The sequence below is a fragment of the Pezoporus flaviventris genome, unplaced genomic scaffold (genome assembly GCF_033815535.1).
Source record: "Pezoporus flaviventris isolate CSIRO_AGI_PZ_B2104156 unplaced genomic scaffold, CSIRO_AGI_Pfla_v1 ptg000006l, whole genome shotgun sequence".
In the NCBI taxonomy this organism is placed as follows: domain Eukaryota; kingdom Metazoa; phylum Chordata; class Aves; order Psittaciformes; family Psittacidae; genus Pezoporus; species Pezoporus flaviventris.
This window is the reverse complement of record NW_026892554.1, coordinates 353,076-372,979: the sequence shown is the minus strand read 5'-3', so window position 1 is coordinate 372,979 and position 19,904 is coordinate 353,076. Positions and strand designations below refer to the sequence as shown.

General features: G+C 47.3%; 1 protein-coding gene across 2 annotated transcripts in view; it reads right to left on the bottom strand.

The window, feature by feature from the left end:
- Window positions 1–249: 249 nt before the first annotated feature.
- MAP1A (microtubule associated protein 1A) overlaps window positions 250–19,904 on the bottom strand; it is a 49,105-nt gene continuing 29,450 nt past the window's right edge. For both annotated transcript variants that reach the window (XM_061446432.1, XM_061446433.1), the window contains 5 exons: window positions 14,614–14,696; window positions 13,811–13,951; window positions 3,230–12,080; window positions 1,332–1,564; window positions 250–414 (listed from right to left, as the gene is read on the bottom strand). In XM_061446432.1, coding sequence (XP_061302416.1) covers window positions 259–414; window positions 1,332–1,564; window positions 3,230–12,080; window positions 13,811–13,951; window positions 14,614–14,696 — 9,464 coding nt within the window. In that variant the 3' untranslated portion in view covers window positions 250–258. The remainder of the gene's footprint in view (window positions 415–1,331; window positions 1,565–3,229; window positions 12,081–13,810; window positions 13,952–14,613; window positions 14,697–19,904) is intronic.

Below are 19,904 nucleotides of genomic sequence, written 5' to 3'. Positions count from 1 at the left end.
CGAATAAAGCAGGGAAAATGAAAGTGCCCCTGGCCTGCAACTGCTCTTGCACGAATTCTCAGCTCAGTCCAGAATATTAGAGCCCTACACTTCTTTCTCATGGCATCCAGTGCTGAGCTAGATGGATACCCGATTGCCTGACAAATGGGAACCATGTAGAGGACTAAACCAGAGAAGAACTGGACCGTGATTAGATGGTGTCTCTGATGTTGCATCGGTGATTGGAGAGTCAATGGATGAATGCAAAGCGTGGAAGATTTAGAATTCGATCTTACAGGCTGGAAAAGATTCATCCTGCATCACAACAGTGCTGCTGCTTGCCAGTACCATGATGTTTAGCTCCTGCTGTTTCTCATGGGTCTGCTGGTACCATTCTCGTGTGACTTCAGTATCATGTGTTGGGATCAATGTCACCTGGGAAAAGAAAGCAGCAGAAATGATTGTCTGAGAACACCTGCAGTGACAAACAATGCCCACAGGAGCTGAGGCTAAAATTTCCCGTTCATTTTGGAGCACTGTACCCTTGGTACTTCTTGTTCTATTTAATGTCTTTCAGAGGTCAGGCTCTCTAAGGCAGAGCTGGTGCTTTATTTTATGCACTACCAGCACAATGGCTGCAAAGTTGTAGGACTAAGATCTTAATGATGAAAACAGCTGCAGTGCAGGGGAAAGCATCACCCTGTGGAGCTCCTGAAACAGCCTTAGAAAGACCCATCAGTGTGAAAATGAACAATTCTGAAAGTGCCACTGTTAACGGCCTGACAGTAGGCTTTATGTGCCTACTGACCCAACGTACAGCTTTGGGACCTTGAAATCTGAGGCTGCTTGATCTGAAAGAACATACACACTTTCTTGTACCTGGCTTCAGAAGGAGTGCCTACCCAGAATATCCTGCAAACTGAACTGAGCAGGAACTATGGGTAAGAACACTCTGGTTTGAAAGCACTAATAAAAAAGTTGCTATCAGAAAGATCACCAGTGAGCAACAAATGCCATTGTGTGTGGGATGCTGTGATGAACATACAGACTTGTTGGTGCTTGTTCTGCCTTGAGGAAGACAAGGAGGAGTGTATGATCTCTAAATGCTTCCTCCCCTCAGAAGGAAAGGAGGACCTACCTGCTTCCACTCACACCACTTTGGGGCTGTCCTCATCATGGGTACAAACAGTTACTCTTCTAAGATTGCAGAGCAATACTTCCCCAATACAATTTGCTTCCTCTCAGTATGTCCTCATGTTCTCCCTCTAAGTATCTCTGTGACACACAACTCCTCCCCAGCACTTGTGACACAAGTAGCATCACACACACTCCTTGGCATTCCCGTGACCTACCTGCAGGTTCTCACCCCACTGAGACTTCCCCTCCAGGAGGGCATCCAACACTGCACGGCTCGGTTCTCCATTGGCTGCATCATTCCCACTCACAACATAATATGATGCTCGAACCCGCTTGAAGAACTCTGGATCTGTGTTCTTTCCACTGCAATGGTTGGGGATGTATGCCAAGTCCACATAGACAGGTGGACCCATGGGCACAGGCAAACTGCTCTTCGGACTATTGGAAGCTTTGGGAAAAAAAAAAAAAAAGAAAAAAAAGAAAAGAGAGGCTATCAAAACCCTTCTGGAAAGGAGAAGCTCTCAAATTAACACTGAAGGACTTGAATTCCAGAAAGCTGCATTTCACCAGCAGCTGCAGCAACAAAGGTAAGATTTATCCATTCATCTGCTGCTCGGAGGTGACCTGGATGTATTTCTGGACCACTGCTGTCACAGCTCCTGGAAGGGAAAGGGAGTTCTGCTGTTCTGTGGGGAGGGACTGGAAGTCTTTAGGCTCAGAAACTTTTCCTGAAGAAGGGAAACAAAAATCTCCATTATTAGCTTTTGCAGAGTTGTTGTTCCAATCAATATTTGGTACTGAATTTTGTTGGGTTTTTTTGCTAAAGAAATCCATTCTGATGGCCTTTATATGCTATCCTAAGGTATTACAGTAGCCTTCTGGACGCTCCACAACGGCTTTCTGCCATCCCTGTGAATTGCTGCCATTCCAAGGACTCTATTGCTCTTTCCTATCAACCTTTTGTACCTCTTTTCTTCATTTGCTGCTGCTTACATTTATGAGATGAGGGATGGTCAAACAAGAGCTGTTATACTCAGCAATATATGCGTATACATACACACACACAACCCATAGAAGGACTGTCCCTCCCCTCCCTCCTGCTCTCTGTGGAATCACAGAGGCCTCTGTCCTCTTTTTCCTTCCCTATACTATGATTTCTGGGTAGTCTCTTCTGTGAGCAAAAAGCCACTAACTGCTAGGATGGACACCTCATTGTGCTGCCTGGCTGCTACACAAAGAATCCCTTCCTTTCCCAGCCAGTCTTACGGTTGCTGACTCCTCACCCCAAGTTTGTTTTGGGCAACTCACAGCACTGCTCCATGCACAACCTCTACATCCTATAACTTTGTCTCAACCCTCCCTTCAGACTCACATATCCAGGCACCGCATCTTGCCAGTTCTGCGCAGCATCTCCAAGATATGACTGCTCTGCATAGGCGCTCTGTTAATACCCTGCTGCAGGCTCTCTCTTGACTGCACCCTATGTGCTTGTCAGTTGATCATGAGCATCACCCCTCTCAGCTGTCAGTTCAGTCCACATTCCTTTGCAGAGCCCTCCTGGGCCTAGCACTGTGACCACCCCACTGCTCTGGCCGCTACTTTCACTCCCCACTACAATGAGCAGCCCCTTCATCAACCATGTGGCTTGTCCACCGCCGCTGCTGCCAGTGACACCATCTGTCAGTGACACCAGTTTGCCCCTCCTGGGCTGTATTTGCAACACACACACACAAGGGCTCTCTTTGTGTCTTTCCCTTCAGCTGTTCTCATGCGAGAGGAGTTTCCTGTAGTGCCTCTGCAAACTTCCCCCACTTCTATTACACCCTCTCTTTGCTGCAGTGTCTACAATGGGCAGCTACTAAGACCACAGACATCAGCTGGTTTACAGTTTTCTCCATTCTTTAGGGTGCCCAGAGAAGCTGTGGCTGCCCCATCCCTGGCAGTGCTCAAGGCCAGGTTGGACACAGGGGCTTGGAGCAAGCTGCTCTAATGGAAGGTGTCCCTGCCCGTGGCAGGGGTTGGAGCTGGATGGGCTTTGAGGTCCCTTCACACCCAAACCAGGCTGGGATTCTCCGATTCTATGGACATGCATGCTTAAGGAAGAATTTCTTACCAGGGTTTGTTTTGATGCCATTAACAAGGCTCTTGCCGGGGTTGCTGTGGCTGCTCCGGGATAACTCATCCTCTGGCTGCACCATTCCACCGCGTGGTTTGGGCTTCTCTCCACCATCTCTTTCTTTCTTGGCAGTGACAGACTTTGGAGATTTGTCCGATGGCTGTTTCACAGGAGTGGGGGATCGTTTCCCTTTCACGTCTATTTTACGGGCAGGTGAGGAAGACTTGGGCTTGCTCAAAGGCTTCCTCACACCTTTGTTCTTCTCTTTCATGTCTTTCTTGGAGATTTTATCAGTTCTGCTCATGCTTTGCTCATTTACCAACATATCAGGGTCTACCATGCAGACGTCAGGGTGAGGAGGGTGGGGATGGGGATCTACCATTGGAAGGGGCTGAGGATCATGACTGGACCTAGAGCTGGTGTGATGAGCATTCCCAACAGCTTTGTCCACTGGGAGGAAATCGGCATCTTCGTCCGAGTCCATGTTGGCATCTGCTGTGATGGATGGACATTCTTCTGTCTCAGGTGGGACATCCGAGTCTGACTGAGAGGTTCCAGAATCACTCACTGATGTTGGAGGAGTTTCCTCCACTGTGGCACTTTGCATGGGGCTACTACCAGTGTGGGGTGGTCTTCCTTGCACTGAAGGATGACCATCCTCTTGTGAGAGGTCACTATCCTCAGAGAGCTCATGAGGGCTCGGGTTGATGAATGAGGGAGAGAGTTCTCCTTTCCTGTGCTTGTATTCACATGAGGAGAATTTCTGTCCACAACCTGAACTGCCTCTTAAACATGGCTCCATCTCATGGGAAGCATCTCCATGGTCCTCTGTTTTTCCACCCCTCTGTGCATCCGGGAAAAAGGGCTGGAAACTGTGTGCAGGGGACATCAGAGAGGAAGGACGGCTCTGCCTCTCTGTGTCCGCTTTGCCCGCACATGGAGAAAAACTGCTGTCAGAATCGGCACATGGCTTTTCATCTTTTGCTTGTGCTGCATGGTATGTACTTTGGAAAGCCTGCAGACTGGTGCTCACCTCTGTTGGACCATTGGCTGTGGTTTCATCTTTGGCTGTGGTTTCATCTTTGTGCTGATGATGAGGAAATGATGTCAGGACATCAGGGAGAGATGTCAGTGTCATCGAGTGTTCTGCAAATGGTGTCTTCTGCTCTGGGCTGCTTACACAGGGTTGCCGTTGTTTCTCTGCAGAGAATGGTGTGGGGTCTGAGCTCTGCCATTCCTTTCTGCTTGATGAAATGCTGTCACCCATGCCACTGGTGAATGGAGAACCATGTTCTTTAGCAAACACAAAGTCTTTGGTTTCAGCTGTGTGTGTTTTCACAGCACTATCTGGAATCTGTGGAGACACATCCCAACGACTCCTGGTACCTGGTTCCTCTCCTGCACCTGTGTATGTGGAAAGCATATGGGAGTAGAAGCTTTCTGCTTTAGTCGGTATCACAGGAGTGGTAGCTTCAGATGAAGGTTCCTCTGACAGGCTGGAAGATTCATCTTTCAGCTGATGCTGGGGCACAGCCTCCCTTTCCACAGCTTTGGAGAACAACTTATCTTCTTCATAGGGACTCAGTGGTGAGAATTTAGCAAAAGATGAGTCAAGGCTGCCGATTTTCTCAGGAACCTCCAAGTACTCATCTTTCTTCTCCTGGTCTGACAGCAAAGCACGAGCAGCCTTTAAAGGAAGAGAGATATCCCCAGAATGACTTGCCGAGGTTTGCTCATGTCTGAGCATACTGGATGTTTCCCTCTTTCCTAGCAGGGAGCATTGGAATCCCGACCGGCTGTGCATCACTGTGCCCTCTGCTGTTGGGCTCTTTCTGAATGCCTCCTCCTGTTTTCCAGAAGCACATTTCAAGTCTATGGCTTGGTCCTGGCTCTCTGAGGCTGCTGCTGCGCTTGGATAATCTGTTACACAGAAACGTGATTCTTCTGGGGAATGTTCGGCATCTTCTCCCTTTTGTGAAGAATCTTGTCTTAGCTGGCACACTTCTAAGGTCTGCTGATCTCTGCCCACGTCTGGCAGGTCCCTGTAACCAGCAATGCGTGTCCCCACAACAGTGGCTGATGCAGTTTTCCTACCTCCATATTCCTCTTTCCACGCTGGATCAGAGGGTGACGAGGCAGTAGAACTGGGTGAAATGGACTCCTGACGCGTGCTTTGCAGAAGGGGTTCTGGTACATGAAACTTGTCCATGGCTGAGATGTGTGCATAGACTGTGCCTGTACCTTCAGCAGGGCTGTGCAGTTTAGACTCCTTCTCAGATTTTTCCTTAGCACCTTTTTCTAACTCTGAGTCACTCGTGCTTTCTTCCCCTCGACCTGCTTTCTCACAGTACGTGCCTTTGGGGTTTGAGCTTTCAGATTTCAGGAACAGAGATACCTGCTCCTGGCTGGACAAAAGGATGTTCTCATCCGGAGAGGCAGCGTCAATGTAAGCAACTGATTTCTGTTGATAAAATGTATCAGTCATGTCTGTGAGAGAGGCAAATGCTGTGCTTGCAGATGATGGGTGCAGTTCAGAGTCCAATTCTTCTGGAGAAGCAGAAGACACCTTCAATTTTTCCTGTCCTGCAGGTATCCTAGGCTTATCTCTTTCAGACAAGGGCAAGTATCTTTCATGCATGTCTGCATAGTCAAAGGCTGACTCTGCTTTATCTTTAGGGGATGCTGGAGATGACAACTCCTTCTCAGCAGAGGTATAAAGGCAGGACTCTTCTTCCTTTGCAGAGACATAAAAGCTTTGACCTTTTTGAGAAACCAGTGCTGTTGCTGGCATCTTGTCAGCATGAGCTGGGCTGTCTGCACCCTTGGGTCTGAAGGGAGAGGATCCAACTCCAGACACAATCATCTTCTCATAGATGTCAGCATACTTGAAACTTCTTTCATCAGGGTAGGGAGTTGGTTCTCTTTCTTCTTGCTCTTGTCCTGTAAAACTGTCATCACCTCTGGGTCTGCAGACCCCTTCCTCATAGGAATAAGGCTCAGGAGAGCTCATGGAAAGGGTCTCTGGAGGATATGCCACTCTGCTGGCAGAACCTGCAGCCTCAGCATGGCCCATGGCAGCACTGCTTTTCTGACAAGGGCCTTGCCCTAAGGGGGAGTGTGCAAGCTGCCCTGAACCTGAAGCACTTCCTTCTGGGGATGCTGCTGTATGTTCATATTCTGCTGGTCTTGTAGATTGCAGCAGAGTAGATGCTGCCGCCATCTGCTCTTTTCTTCCTGTAGAGTCATAGAGACCTTTAGTGGATTTACAGTCATCCTCTTGCTTTCTATCTGACTTGTATTTACTGTCTATTTCCTGATACAAACCACTGATGTCTGATTTCATTGATTTCTTCTTCAGTGGCACTTCCTCCTGTAGAAGTGGCTTGTACTGATCTAACTGGTAAGGCCTCTCTGTTTCTGGTGGTGTGTCAATCTCCTTTTCCTGAGCGGTAGCTATTGCAGACAGAGGAGATGCTGTCAGTGCTTGGTCTAGTGACTTTGCGTAGATATCTAGGGCAGCTTTCTCATCATCATCTAAGTAGGAGTAATCTTGTTTAGATGTCAAGAACAATTCTTGTCTTTGTTTGCTTCCAGCTAATGCTTTGGCCTGATTTTCCTCACCAAAGACGTATCGAGAAGACAGAGGAGAGCTTTCCATTTGTGTTCTTTCTGGGAGTGTGATGTCAGGAGGAACTGTTTCCTCTTTCTTTGTCTCTGATGCAGGTTTGGCACTCTTCTGTGTGTCTTCTTTGTAATCACATGATTCTACCTTTAAACATGCTGTTTCTGCTTGCTGTAGCACAGGTTTGTCTTCAGCATGGCAGAGATTCTCATCCTCTTCCTTGGGTAACTGCCCTCCTCCTCCAGCATCTCTTCCTTCCTGAAGATACCCATATGCAGAGTCCCATATTTCCCTTTCTGCTCCCCCCCAGGTGTGACTGGCAGGCACTTTGGGAGACAGGATCTCCTCCTCTCGCATTTTAGGAGACGATTTTGCTTCATATGCTGGTACCTCGTCCAAAAATGTGCTCTCTCTCTCTTTATCGTATCTCTGCCTCCTTCCCTGAACCGGTTTCTCCTTTACCTCTTCTGGGAACCACACTTTCTTCTCACAGCTTAAATCTTTCATGTAAAAGTCTTCCATTTCCAGAGATCTTTCTTCTTGAGCTTCGTTGAACCTGCAAGGTTTTACACCTTCAGCAGAAATGTGTGAAGATGTTTTATCCTCAGTTGGGCTACATTCTGTGAAGTGTAAGCCCTTTTCATCTGGAGATACTTCCTGAGAGTCCAAGCCGGCAGTTCTTCCCCTAAATGGACCCTTTTCTGATGCAGAAAATAAACTGCTGTCATCTGGAGACATATCTTCAGTTGAACTATCTCTGAGGGATGTGCCTTTAACTGAGCTACTTTCTGGACAAGGAGAAGATTTTGACACTTCTTCTGTGAGTTCTTTGGCAAAAATTTTCATCGATTTTTCATACGTAGCTGGGCTCTGCTCTGTGAAATCCAGGGATTTCATAGCTTCTGAATGCAATTTAGCAGTAAAGTCAGACATGGCTTTTTCTTCTGTGAAACGGAGAGATTTGAGGTCTTCTGAAGAAATTCCTTGAACAAAAATGTCTGAAGAGATTTCCTTGCTGGGGCTCTCAGTGAGAGAAACAGATTTAGTCTCTTCTGGAGAAATGTCTTTAATGGAAACATGAGAAGATTTGTCTTCTGAGGTGTCTCCTGTGGAATACAGCACTTTTCCTTCTGCACTCACTCCCTTAACAGAAATATCTGAGGACTTTTCTTTACCAATACTTTCTTCTGCAAAAGAAAGTGATCTGGTGTCATCTGGTGAAACCTGTGAAGATTTGTCACTCTCAGATTTGCTTTGGCTTGTGAACTGTGGAGGATCCACACCTCCTGGAGATGCTTCTGTGGTAGAGAATGGCTCAAAGGACAAGGGCTTTGAAAATCCCATTAAACTTTCTGTCATGGATTTAGTTCCTTGCTCTTTTTCTGGCTCCAGAAATGTATCTGTGCTGGGGTGGAGCCACACGGGACGCTCCTCCTTCTCCCCTATCACCACTGTGTCCTGCTTATGGTAGGAGAGCCAGGGCAGTTCTTCCTTCCCCAGGGGGTCTTCCTGCACCTCCTCTCCAGGAGACACTGGAACGTCACTGCCCAGGTCCAGCTTGTGCTGTACAGGTCCAGGCACTTCTTTTTCATGCCTGTATTTTGCTGCAGATACCTCGTCTTCTCTGAGAGTTTCACCCTTGGTTCCCTTCACCACAACAGAAGTTTGACCTTCCAATTTCTTGGCAGCGGCATCATCTCTTTGTTTTTCAAATAGATCTGAATCTACTGTTTCTAGTTTTTCCTCCACTGGTGACTGGTAGAAAGGTGTGTGTCCTGCACTGGTGGGGCCAGAAGTGGTGGGAGAGGCCATTTTGACTGTACTGTCATCAGGACTCATGCATCGCTCTTCAGCCTCTGCAGCATCAACCTGGGAAAATGGTGTTTCTTCAGAGGATAGTGGCAGACCAGAAGTCTGCATCACTTGCATGGGAGCATCGATTAACACATTATCAGGACATCCTTGGTGAGCAAACATGGGGGCACTGTAATGCCCCCTGAGTTTCTCAGGCATTTCAATATTTGGGGTCCCATCTTCTTCTTCCTCTTCATCTTCTGCCTCTTCGTGAAGATCCTTTTTTTGAGCTTCCAGTTTTCTCTCTCCTTCTGCTAATGCTTGGAAATCTTCCGGGGGTGGAGATTTAAAATATTTGTCTTCCTCCAAGGATGATGTAGGAGAGATTGTGCCAGCAGAGGGAACATAGTCGAGACCTTGGGTTGCTTCAGTCCGAGAGGAGGGCATGCTGTTTACCGTGTCTAAAAGTAAGGAGCTTTTCCCAGTCTCTTCTGTCTGTGGTGCTGTTATAGATGCAACAGATTGGTCTTCTGCTACTGAGGTTGCAAAAGATGAAAGCTTATCACATTCTGTAATGGAGGTAGCAGAGGATATATGTTCCTCCTCAGCTAGAGGTGCTGCCACAATGTTTGTAGGATATGCCAGGATTTCAGACTCCTGGCCAACATAGCCCTTGGCTGGAAGGTCAGCAGTAGGCATGGCCTGTATTCCATGTATTACTTCAAAAGAGCCTGGGTGGTCAGGAACAGAAATGTCATAGGCATTGACATCATACTTCAAGTGTGGGATCCTCTCTTCCTGTTCATCGTGTATTTCTTCATCAGAAATGGTCTGCTCTGTTTCTGAGTATCCTGGGATTGTTTCATCTTGGATATATGACACATGTTCTGCTGTTGCCCCTGGTGTGACTGGCAGACTGCTCAGATATGACTCTTCCTTTCTTATGTCCTTTCCAAGTAACTTGGTTTTCTCACCCATGTCACTAAACTCTTTTTCCTTTTCTGTAGTGGTAAATATTTTATCCTCCCTCTCATCCTGATTCAGCTCATAGAAGTTTCTGTTCTTTTCCTTCTCCTCTACCTTCACAGGGTGTTCTTCCTTTTCTTCCAGTTCTGCCTTTTCTATCACATCTTCTCTCTTTTCCTTCTCACCTTCTTCCCGTGCCTCTGTCCCCTCACAAGTCTTTGTTTCTGTTTCCCTCTGTTTTCTGTCCAAAGGGATTTTCTCCTCTTCCTCCATTTCTTCCTCTCTGAGCACCGATGATCGAACACCCTTTGCTAAGAGGTCTACCTGTGATGGTACCTGTTCTTTGTCTGTCAACAGCTGAACTTCCTTGTCCTGCTCAGCCTGCGTCTCGTGGTGTTTCACGTCACGATTTTCATCTATTGTTCTTCTTTCATCCTCTATTTTTTCGGCAAGTCCTGCTCTCGGTTCTAGCTGAGGGACTGTCTTTTCCTCTGCTGGCGATGCTTTTTCCATATCAGCAGTAGTCATTACCCGATCAGAAATGTTTGTTTTCAAAAGCAGATCCACTTCAAGGCAGCTCTGAGCAATCACGTCAGCAGAGTCTTTCATCTCAGTTTCAGGTATTCTCATGATCTGATCACTAACCTCAATATCAGACACTTCTTGTGTCACCTGCAAGGCCTCTTTCTCCTCATGCTTCATTTCCTCAAAGTCCTTTGTAAGATCTTCTGGTGAAGATAGGACTAACCTCTGTTCAGCTATGGAAGCCTCTTCTGGCTCCACCTGCACGGGTGCCTTCTCCATTGGTGACATCTTCAGGTCAGCAGGTATTTCCTTTTCAGGTTTGACCTTGATCTTCTCAGTTTTGAGTCTGCCTGGAACTTTTGCCTTGTATAATGTTTTTCTCACTTCTGGGGTAAATGGTTTTAAGTCTGGTTTAGAATTTTTTTTGGGCTCTGGTTTTGTTTCTTTCTTTTTATCCTCTTTCTTGGACTCTTTTTTTTCCTCTTTCTTTCCATCATCTTTTTTTAAGTCCTTTTTCTCTTTCTTAATCTCCTTCTTTTCTTTGTCTTTCTTCTCCTCCAGTTTGGATACTTTCTCCTTGAGATGCTTTTTTCCAACCTTGTCTTTTGCCAGTTTTCTTTTCTCAGCCTTCAGAGCATCACTTGTCTCTGTCTTTATCTTTTCATGTTTAACAGGTTTCTCCAGAATTTTCTCTGAGTGTTCTTTAACCTTTTTCTCAATTTTAGCATCCTTTATGACTTCCGGTTTTACCTCCTTAATCCCCTCCTCCACTGCCTCTTCTTTCTTAGCTTGCTTTGTCACAGATGGCTTGGGGGAAGACTTAAGACTCTCTTTACTGTCAGTTCTTTGTTTAATTTTGGACTGCTTCAGCACAGGTGGAGGTATTCCAGAAGTGATATCCTTCTGAGTAGCCACTGGGTACCTCAGAAAATCCAGGTGCTTGAGTTTCTCAAGACCTTCCAGTATCTTATTTTGAGGAGCATTTCCAGGAAACAAAACCCTTACAATTTTCTCTGTTGGGCTGGCTGGAAGCCACACTACCAGGGCTGTGATGGATGTGAGATAGGGAACAGAAATTTCACCTTCTTTCCCACTTGCTAGAATTACGCCAGTCTTTGCTTTACTATTACCAGCCCATTTCTGCATTAGAAACTGCATTTCTTTACTGTCCTTGACAGGATTCAGTATATACATGTCCAGCTTACCCACTCCCATTTTATGGAAAAGTGTGATAGGTTCAATGGTACTGCTCACCACCCTGTACAGAGGCTCTGCTTTAATGCCTAGTCTGCTGAGATACTGCAGTGTCAGACAAGCTTCTTCGATGCTCCTCTTTACTTTCATGGATGATTCAGGCATCTTCAGTTTTTCAGGAACGTTAAAAAAAACCACCCCTAGCTCAGGAGAAATGAGGTTCTTCATCCAGTCACTGTAATTGGTAGAGCCCTGGGATTGCTCCTCCTCTTGCTCAGCAACTTTCCTCTGCAGCAGCCCATTGATGCCAGGTAGGTTGTCAGCACCGATGTGGGTGAGCAGGATAGAGTCGATCCTATCCAGGTGCCTTACCAGCTTCCAGAAGCAGGATTTTCTGTCAGAGCCACCATCCACAAGGATGTTAAACCCATTGACAGCAAAGAGAGCAGAATCACCTCTTCCCCCAGGGAAGATGTAGCAGCAGGGTTTAGAAAGCTTCAGAAAGCCCCCTGAGGTGGGTGGCTCCAGGAGATCAAACGGAGACGGCACGTCAACTGTCTCAGAGACATATTCTGCAAACTCAGACACCCCATCCATTTCTGGCAGAACTGGATCAGGATTCAGTTTCAGATTAATGATTTCCTGAAATCGAGGATGTCCAAGGTTGCTCCAGTCTCCTTCTCCCAAGCACGACACAGTAAGGGAGGCCTTGATACCTGAATCAGTGTCACTGAGAATCTGGGTGACCTAATGAGACAAACACAAGCAATCAAAGGTCAAACACAGCTCTGAGACCAATTCGGCACTTCATAAAAAAAACCCTGGCAGTATTTCTGCCAGTTAATGCTGAAATAGTGAAACACCACAAGCCCTTTGCTGACAGGAAACACTGGGGATAGATTAAACAGTCCAAAAGCAAAAGCCCTTTGCAAATCATTGCATGGGACCATGTTCTGCCATCCTTTGAAATTCTTAATGTTCACAGGCTGCTTCGCTTCCTGACTGTTGGGAGGGCACAGTGACAAGACCTCAGGAAAGAAAAGGAAAGCAGGAACCAACTTGTCCACTTTCCTTACTTCTTCCTATGTAACCTGGGATATCAGTCCCTGGCTTGGGCTCAAAAGTAGAAGTTTCTGTTTGATTTGTGAATTCAAACCCTGAGATACCCTTTTCAGTCCTTGTATGAACTTACCCTTGGTCATTGGCTAGTGAATGATCATACAGCACTTGGTGCAGTTTCAGTGCCATAGGACTTCCTTTTTTATTCAGACTCATTTTCTTCCCTGGGACCTATTTTGAAAGTTGTGATTCCGTCTCCAGTAAGACACAGGGCTGGGGACATGCTACATGATCAGTGAGTAGAACTAAGGTCAATAAAATTTCCAAGGCTCCTTAGAGCTATGCTGAACATATCCCCACCAAAGCAGCATTAAACTTCAGACTTCCTAAGTATCTGCAATGAGATTACTACATTGTGTTCTCCTTCTTAGACTGCCCTTAATTAACTAGTTAGCATCCAAATAGGTACCAGAAATGAGAACAATCAGCCTAAAATAAATGAAGTTGGGCAGATTTTCTGATTTTATTACAGCAACAGTGATTACCACTTGCCAAAATGTCACCCAGCCATTCCTGCAGCAACTGTACATTCAATCAGAGGCATTCTAAACATCTGGCACACAGTGAACAGTGAAGTCAGGCTTATCAAAAACTGAAGCAGCATACCTGTATTGGCAGCGAGTGCCAACAAAAAGAGAGTTTAAAGTCTCTGAGGAAACCTATAGCACACCTAGCTAAGGTCATCAGCATCAGAGCAGAGGTTCAGAAATGTCTTTTAAGGTTTTCAAGACCCCACTGACAAAGCCCTGAGCAATCTTGTCTAAATTCAGTGCTGACCCTGCTCTATGCAGGAGGCTGGGCTACAGGCTTCCAACCTGAATGATTCTGCAATTCTGTGATTAAATAACAGCATTTGCAGTCATCTAATCATCATGTAGTTACTTAATCAGCATTTAGTAATCCCCTCATCATCTTCAGACACCCGTAATGAACACTCTGGACTTTGTGAACAGCTTATGCTTGCTGAACTGACTGTGAAATGAAGAGAAATAGCCACATTTACTAGGGCAGTGATGGCCTCTGATTAATGTTTTTTGGAAGCTTCCCACAGATATTTTAAGACCTGCTGTAAGAAATGTTGAGTGTCTGCCCTTTGCAGAGGCACTCTGGAAGGTTATCTCAAACTAGGCACTTAAAGGTGGAACCACCCATGCTGCCACCTTAGCAAACTTAAGCCAGGGAGTTCAAGCAAGATGCCCAAAGCCACAGCATCAATCATTTATGGAGGGCAAATTTTCACTGGGTTTCAAGTCCATTCCTCAGCAGATCTGCCACCAGAAGGAGCAGCGCAGGCTGCATTGCTCTGTCCTGCGCTCTGTGAACAGGAGGGGGTGTGCTGGCTTACTGCTGACACTCACCTCTGGGTCTGACAGTATCTCAGCAAACTTCTGGTAAGTGAAGGTCCCCGTCTGCAGGATCAAGTCTCCTTCCTGATCTGAGCTCTGACCACAGAAGATCAGTAGTTTGTGGGCTGATGAATCACACACCAATGAGCGGACCTGTTACCATGAGACAAAGTGTTGCAGCCAAAAAGTTATCTGTATTCCTCATCAGCACCCAGAAACCCAATCACATGGACAAACAATACTTACATGTGATTCACAAATAGCCAAAAAATAAGTTTTCCACATACAAGAGAGCAGGTTTTTGAAGAGGGAAGACACTGCTACTGTCTGCCCAGCACAGCTCCGCATCATATGTCACACCACAATTCACGCTGAGAAAGCAGGACAACGCGAGAAGATGTTTGGTGTTACACTGCCATGCAAAAGGGCATCACATTTAGACTCTCATCAAACTAAAATGCTCAAGGCTCAGAAGCCACTCCACCTTGTTTGCTTGGAAACTCTACAAGCTCCAAGAAATCCTTAAAATAGGGAACGCTAAAGCACTAACTCTTCCAGGAAGCAGCTCATTCTTAAACGACTGCCATGTAAGAAACCGTGCGCTCTCATGTCTGTCTGTAAATTCTGCCACAGGATTCATTACTGCATGTACCTCATTAACGAGACCAGAACACCTCTCTGCTTCTGCACACCTTGCAGCAGGCTAGCAGCATGTTCAAATGCTCCAGAAGGTGCAAAGTGATGATTGTGACCTCTGTGTCTAGCAAGCATGAGAGAGCTAACATGGAGAAAACCCACTGGCATCTGGTCCTTACCTCAGACACAATGCTGTCCACATTGGGATTTACCAGGATCACTGTCTCCAGGGTATCACTCCGGTGATGGAGGGTTCTTTGGCCTGGGGAGAGGCAAAGGATTAAACAGGATGGACGAAGCTGATGAGACAGTATCTGCATGGGTTTGATTGCAAGGCTTCAGCTTGCATTCTAGACCCAATACCCGGGTCTCGTGGAACAAAGCAAACTCTTTTCAGTAGGAGAACAAAAATAATCCTAGTTCTGGATCAGCAGAATTGGCAACTCAGCTCCAATGCGTTCTGAATGCACAGCACCAGGCGGGCCAAGCCGTGCGCCTGTGCCAGCAGCCCTGCCATAGCTGTGTCGTAAATGCCGGCAGAGTGCAGTTACCTCCTCCAGCCAGGAGCATCTCTCCTCGCTGCAGCTACCATGGAGAGGTACCTCTGGGGGCTGGCCAAGCCTTAGTCACCACAGGGCTCTGTGAGCCAGCTGGTGCTTGCCAGCTCACATTCAGCGAGCGGTGCAGCACCAAGGACCGCTCTCTCATCACTCTCAATAATTATTTTTTCTCCTCTGATGCATTTTTCTTTAATCCAGACGCGCACTCCGAGAGCTGAACTGCTGCTCCGGGAGCCCCTGCTTGGTAAGAATGCTGATTCTCCCGTCTCCCCCTGAGAAAGCCACAAACAGCACCCAGACAGGACTCTGCCCTCGATATATTTAAGCAAAAAAGAAAGCCAAAGAAGAGCAAGCAAGGTCCTGGCAGTGCAAAAAAGCAGTTTGTGTGCTCACCTTGGCATAGGCATTGCATGGATATTTGGCAAAATAGTGACGTAATGCCCGGGCCTTATCATTTAGTCAGGAAGAAGAGTGGCCATGCCTGCTGCCCTGAAGGGCAGCACTACAGCCACCCTTGCGTACCCACAGCAAACAGCGCTGTGAAGCTGGATGTAGTACAGGACCTTCCTGCAGCTTTTCCCTTCACACTGCAAGCAGCACATGATTTTTTGCATTCTGGTCTTTGCAAATCCCTGTCTCTGGGCATTATATCCACTCTAAAGCCAGACACTTAGAACTTAACTGTTGGAATGTATAATTTGTAGGGTTTAAATCTTTCATTGGCTTTAAGCCCTGGACTGGAGGGCCACAGATCATTGCTGAAAATGGACATCTATTTCTAGCTTTCATCTTCAAGACAATTGCTGCTCTCTATAAATGTTGTTGTTTCCACCCAACCTCCCATCTGCTCTCTTCTTAGGCAGATCTCAATCCTTCTACCAGCTCGATCAAACTGATATTTCAAAGAAACCCAAGAGAAGGACACAAAAAGAAAGAAGATGGAGAAAGGCCAATACTCAAAAGGCACAACTTAAGGCACATGTGATTTCATAAACAATGAACTGAGTTAAATCAAACTCAGTTTACTGGGATGTTTTACCCTGGCTGCCAGCAATAAAGTATAAACTAGGTAGATATGCCCAGAAGGCAACTTTCAACCCAAAATGAGAGTGGCTCTATGCTCACAGCTGAACTATTTATAGTCTGCATCTCTAGCTGCTTTCTGAACTTGTGTTCCTCCAGTTTGTCTAAAAACAGCTCCTCCAGACTAAAGCAAAGCCATCACTCTGCAAAGGAAATGCCTGCATGGATGTCAGTGGCACTTCTGCCACCTGATGTGGGATGTGGTGTGTGGATGGGAAAGGCTGGGAACCAGGCTCCTGCCCAAAGAAGTAATGCTGAAAGCCCACAGGGAGCAGTGTGAGGGGGCCCAGGAAGTGCTCTGGAGCACTGCAGCCAAAAGCAACACAACCCACTCATTCTCGAGGTAACGGTAATTGTAAAGGCATTGCTCAGATCCCAGCAGCAAACACAAGGAGTACCTCACTTGCTTACTGATGCATCATGCAGTTTTCACACAGCTCACCCCACACCAAACACCTCCACTCACACACAGCTCAGAGCATTGCCAACAGAAGTGATCTGTTCCCTTCTTTCAACAGCAGGTTTGGCACAAGGTGAAATCCGTGCCATTGCTCAGGCTTCAACTTCTGCCCCCTTGCTGCCCATACACCCCAGACAAGACTTTTTTGGCAGTCGATACCCACATCCCTTGGAGATCACAGCTTGGTGTGCACAGCCAGCACCAGCAGGCTCTTCCTTGTGCCACGGGAAAGGAGGGCTCCGGGCACGGTGCAGTCACTGGTGCCCAGACGGGGGCATCCTTCCCAGCAGCAAGGCGCTGCAGAGGCAGGACCGGCAGGGCAGCGCTCGGAGGACCGTGTCAGCTGTACAGAGCACGGGATCTGTCACTGAGCGAATGCGCATGGAAACACTGCTGCTCTTTGCCATTGCAGAGGCTCAGACCTCAGAAACAGTAGAGCTGCCGCGGCCGAGAGCAGTGAACAAAGCGTGGCTGGTTCGCATTCTGCCCAGTCCTTGTGCCCCCGCAGGGCCTCCCCTCCTTCACACTGGAAAGAAAGAGAAGGGTCTAAGCTGGGGGGCCAGAAGCTACCGGCAGATGGGAGGTAGGAATGGTGAAGTACTGGGTCTGGTGAAGGTGATTAAGGGATAGAAGCATTTTCACATGAGCTGAGGCTGAGCACATCAAGACTGTTTAGGCTGGGAAAGAGACGGCTTGGGGAGGGATCTATCAGTATGTGTGAACACTTGATGGGAGGCAAGGAAGAAGAGGAAGTCAGACTGTCTTCTTGGCAGTGCCCAGTGAGAGGCCAAGAGGCAAAAGACACAACTTAAGACACATGCAATTCCATCTGAATGCAAAAAAAAAACATTTTTAGAGTTTTTTTCTACTGTGAGGGTGGTCAAACACTGGAGTAGGTTGTACAGAGAGGCTGAGGGAGTACCCATCCTGGGGTACACTCAAAACCCAACTGGACTGACCTGGGAAACCTGCTCTAGCTGTCCCTGCTTGAGCAGGTGGGAATGGACGATCTCAAGAGGTCCCTTCCAACCTATGATTCAGTGACTCTGAAGTAATGCAGCCCTCCTGAGCTTTGCTCCAGATCTGCTGCTGGGCAGGTTCCCCTTCTTCAGTTGCAGCTGCTGGTTCTCAGGATACAGGAGCACAGCCATACAGACAGCCCATTTCCAGAAACACTGAATCACTTCACACGTGCTGAAACCCAAAACTGTTCTTCAACTTAATTCCAAGATGAAGCAGAACACCACACAAACTCCAGGCTGTAATGCAAACTGAGTGAGGGGCAGGTGCTCCAGTCCCTGCTCATGGTCAGCACCTGCTACGCCAGCTCAGTGACAGCAGCAGCCTTGCAAGTGACAGCAACACCGGGCTGTGCCCAGTTCAGGAATACCCATCATCCCTAAGTCTCTTTGAATCCAAGTGCTCACCAGCCTAAGGAGCCCTTTGCTGGCTGCTTCCTCTACATAGGCCTGCAGAAGCGGCTGCGCAGACTGGGACATCCTTCTTCTTACTGAATAAAACCTACGTGCAACAGAAACAAGTAGCTGTGTGACTGACACTGCACAGGGACTGCAAGCACACTGCTCAGGTCATTGCCAGGTATTTGCCCTTACTAGAACCCTATCTCAGCAAAGTGCATGCATGGAAATACCACTCCAAATGGCAAAATTCCTTCATTACGTTCACCCATACAAGGAATATCCTTCTCAGCCCTCCAAAAAATTCTGTCTTCAACATGCCTGGAACAAATACCTGAACATATCTCCCTGACCACAGATTTCTAAGTGCATTCTGAACACAAACCCTTGGTCCTGCTCAGCCTTCTTAAACCATGCTCACAAGCTGCTTCATGGAATGAAATCTCTCCCCCAATAACTGTGCAAGCAGAGTTCATTAGCACTGATTTTTTTGTTTCATACAAGCCTTCACTTTGTGCCTGAACGCACATTCTGGTTACCACAGTCATCACAACGCCTTTGTGCTTCTAGCGAACGTTTCTATCCATCATCTCACCACCAAGGCAGAAAAAACCTCTGGTCTTTGCCATCAGCTCCTTAAGAGGAAAGTTCCTCTGGTCTGTCATATACAGTCACCTATCCCTGAAACTCTTCTAGTTCTGCTATGACCATTAGGATGAGTAAGTGATGAGCAAAGCATGATATTATGAACATGTCTTCAGAGTGGCACTTGCAAAGAGACTCTTCCTACAAGAAGATCCCAGACATCGCTAGGGTTTGGTACTTTTGCTACACTTCATTGAAGAGCTGAGCATTGTATAACATGGTCTTTCTGACTATTGAGAAAAGGCCACCTCTAAAGACAGTCAAACCATGCATGTGGGTTCTCAGAGCATATAATTTTGCATAACTAACGTGAATTAGTGCAAGCTGAAAGCCTGCCATTTCCTTCATTTTGAAATGCCATCACAACGCCAAGACAGTGACTGACTTTCATTCTGGGGCTGTAAAGAGTCCAACTGCAGCTTCTTCTGGGCCAATGGGAGAAAAAGGATCCAGCCCCAGATGGTGTCCATTCAGAGAAAATGAAACAATGCATTATTGCACAAACACTGCAGGACTATACCGAGTACAGCAAGCTACAGCTCCTTGGGACAGAGATTACAAGGGCCAGATGAAAGGCCCTGCACAGAATCCTGAGCAGGGTCTTGCCTCTTATCCCACCTGTGCAAATACACCTTCCGATCTCCTGCCCAGTACGGACCCAGCCCTCCACAAGACCAGGGAAACCGTGTGCTGTTAGCGAGAGGGGTGGATGCACTCGTTGGAAGCAGTGTCCTGCACTGGCACCTGAGGGCCACCCGAGGGGCACCCAGCTCACTGAGCACCCTGACAGGGCACAGCTGGCGGGACCAGCCCTCACATGGGCTCAGGCATTAAAGAAGTTAACACAAAGGTTGCTTTGGGAGCCAGCACACAGCCAGCACCTGCAGTTCACCACCCAGCTCCTCCTCATCCACACCTTTGTGCCTCTCAGAATCTGCTCTTAGCTCCTCTGCACCTGGACATCCTTGCATTACTGTGGAGTAACAGCCCTGACCTGCTGCAACAGGTCAGAGGGACACATCAACCCTCGAGACATACTTATGTGATTTCATAGCTGTGGGCAGGAGTGGGGGCAACCTGTGGACAAGCACAGCACCAGCAGCATAGACTGGAATGTGCTACAGTGCGCGACTGCATTTGCGGTGGGTTCTAGAAAGGAAAGACTCTGGCCAAGCTCAGTTCTAAAGCAAACTGTCATTTCCTTCCCTTGGCAGAGGGCTGAGCACCCGAGCAGGGTCTGACCCTGTGCAAGTAGCAGCAGCAACCACTGCCACAAACAGCACAAAGCAAGCGGCCATGTCTCA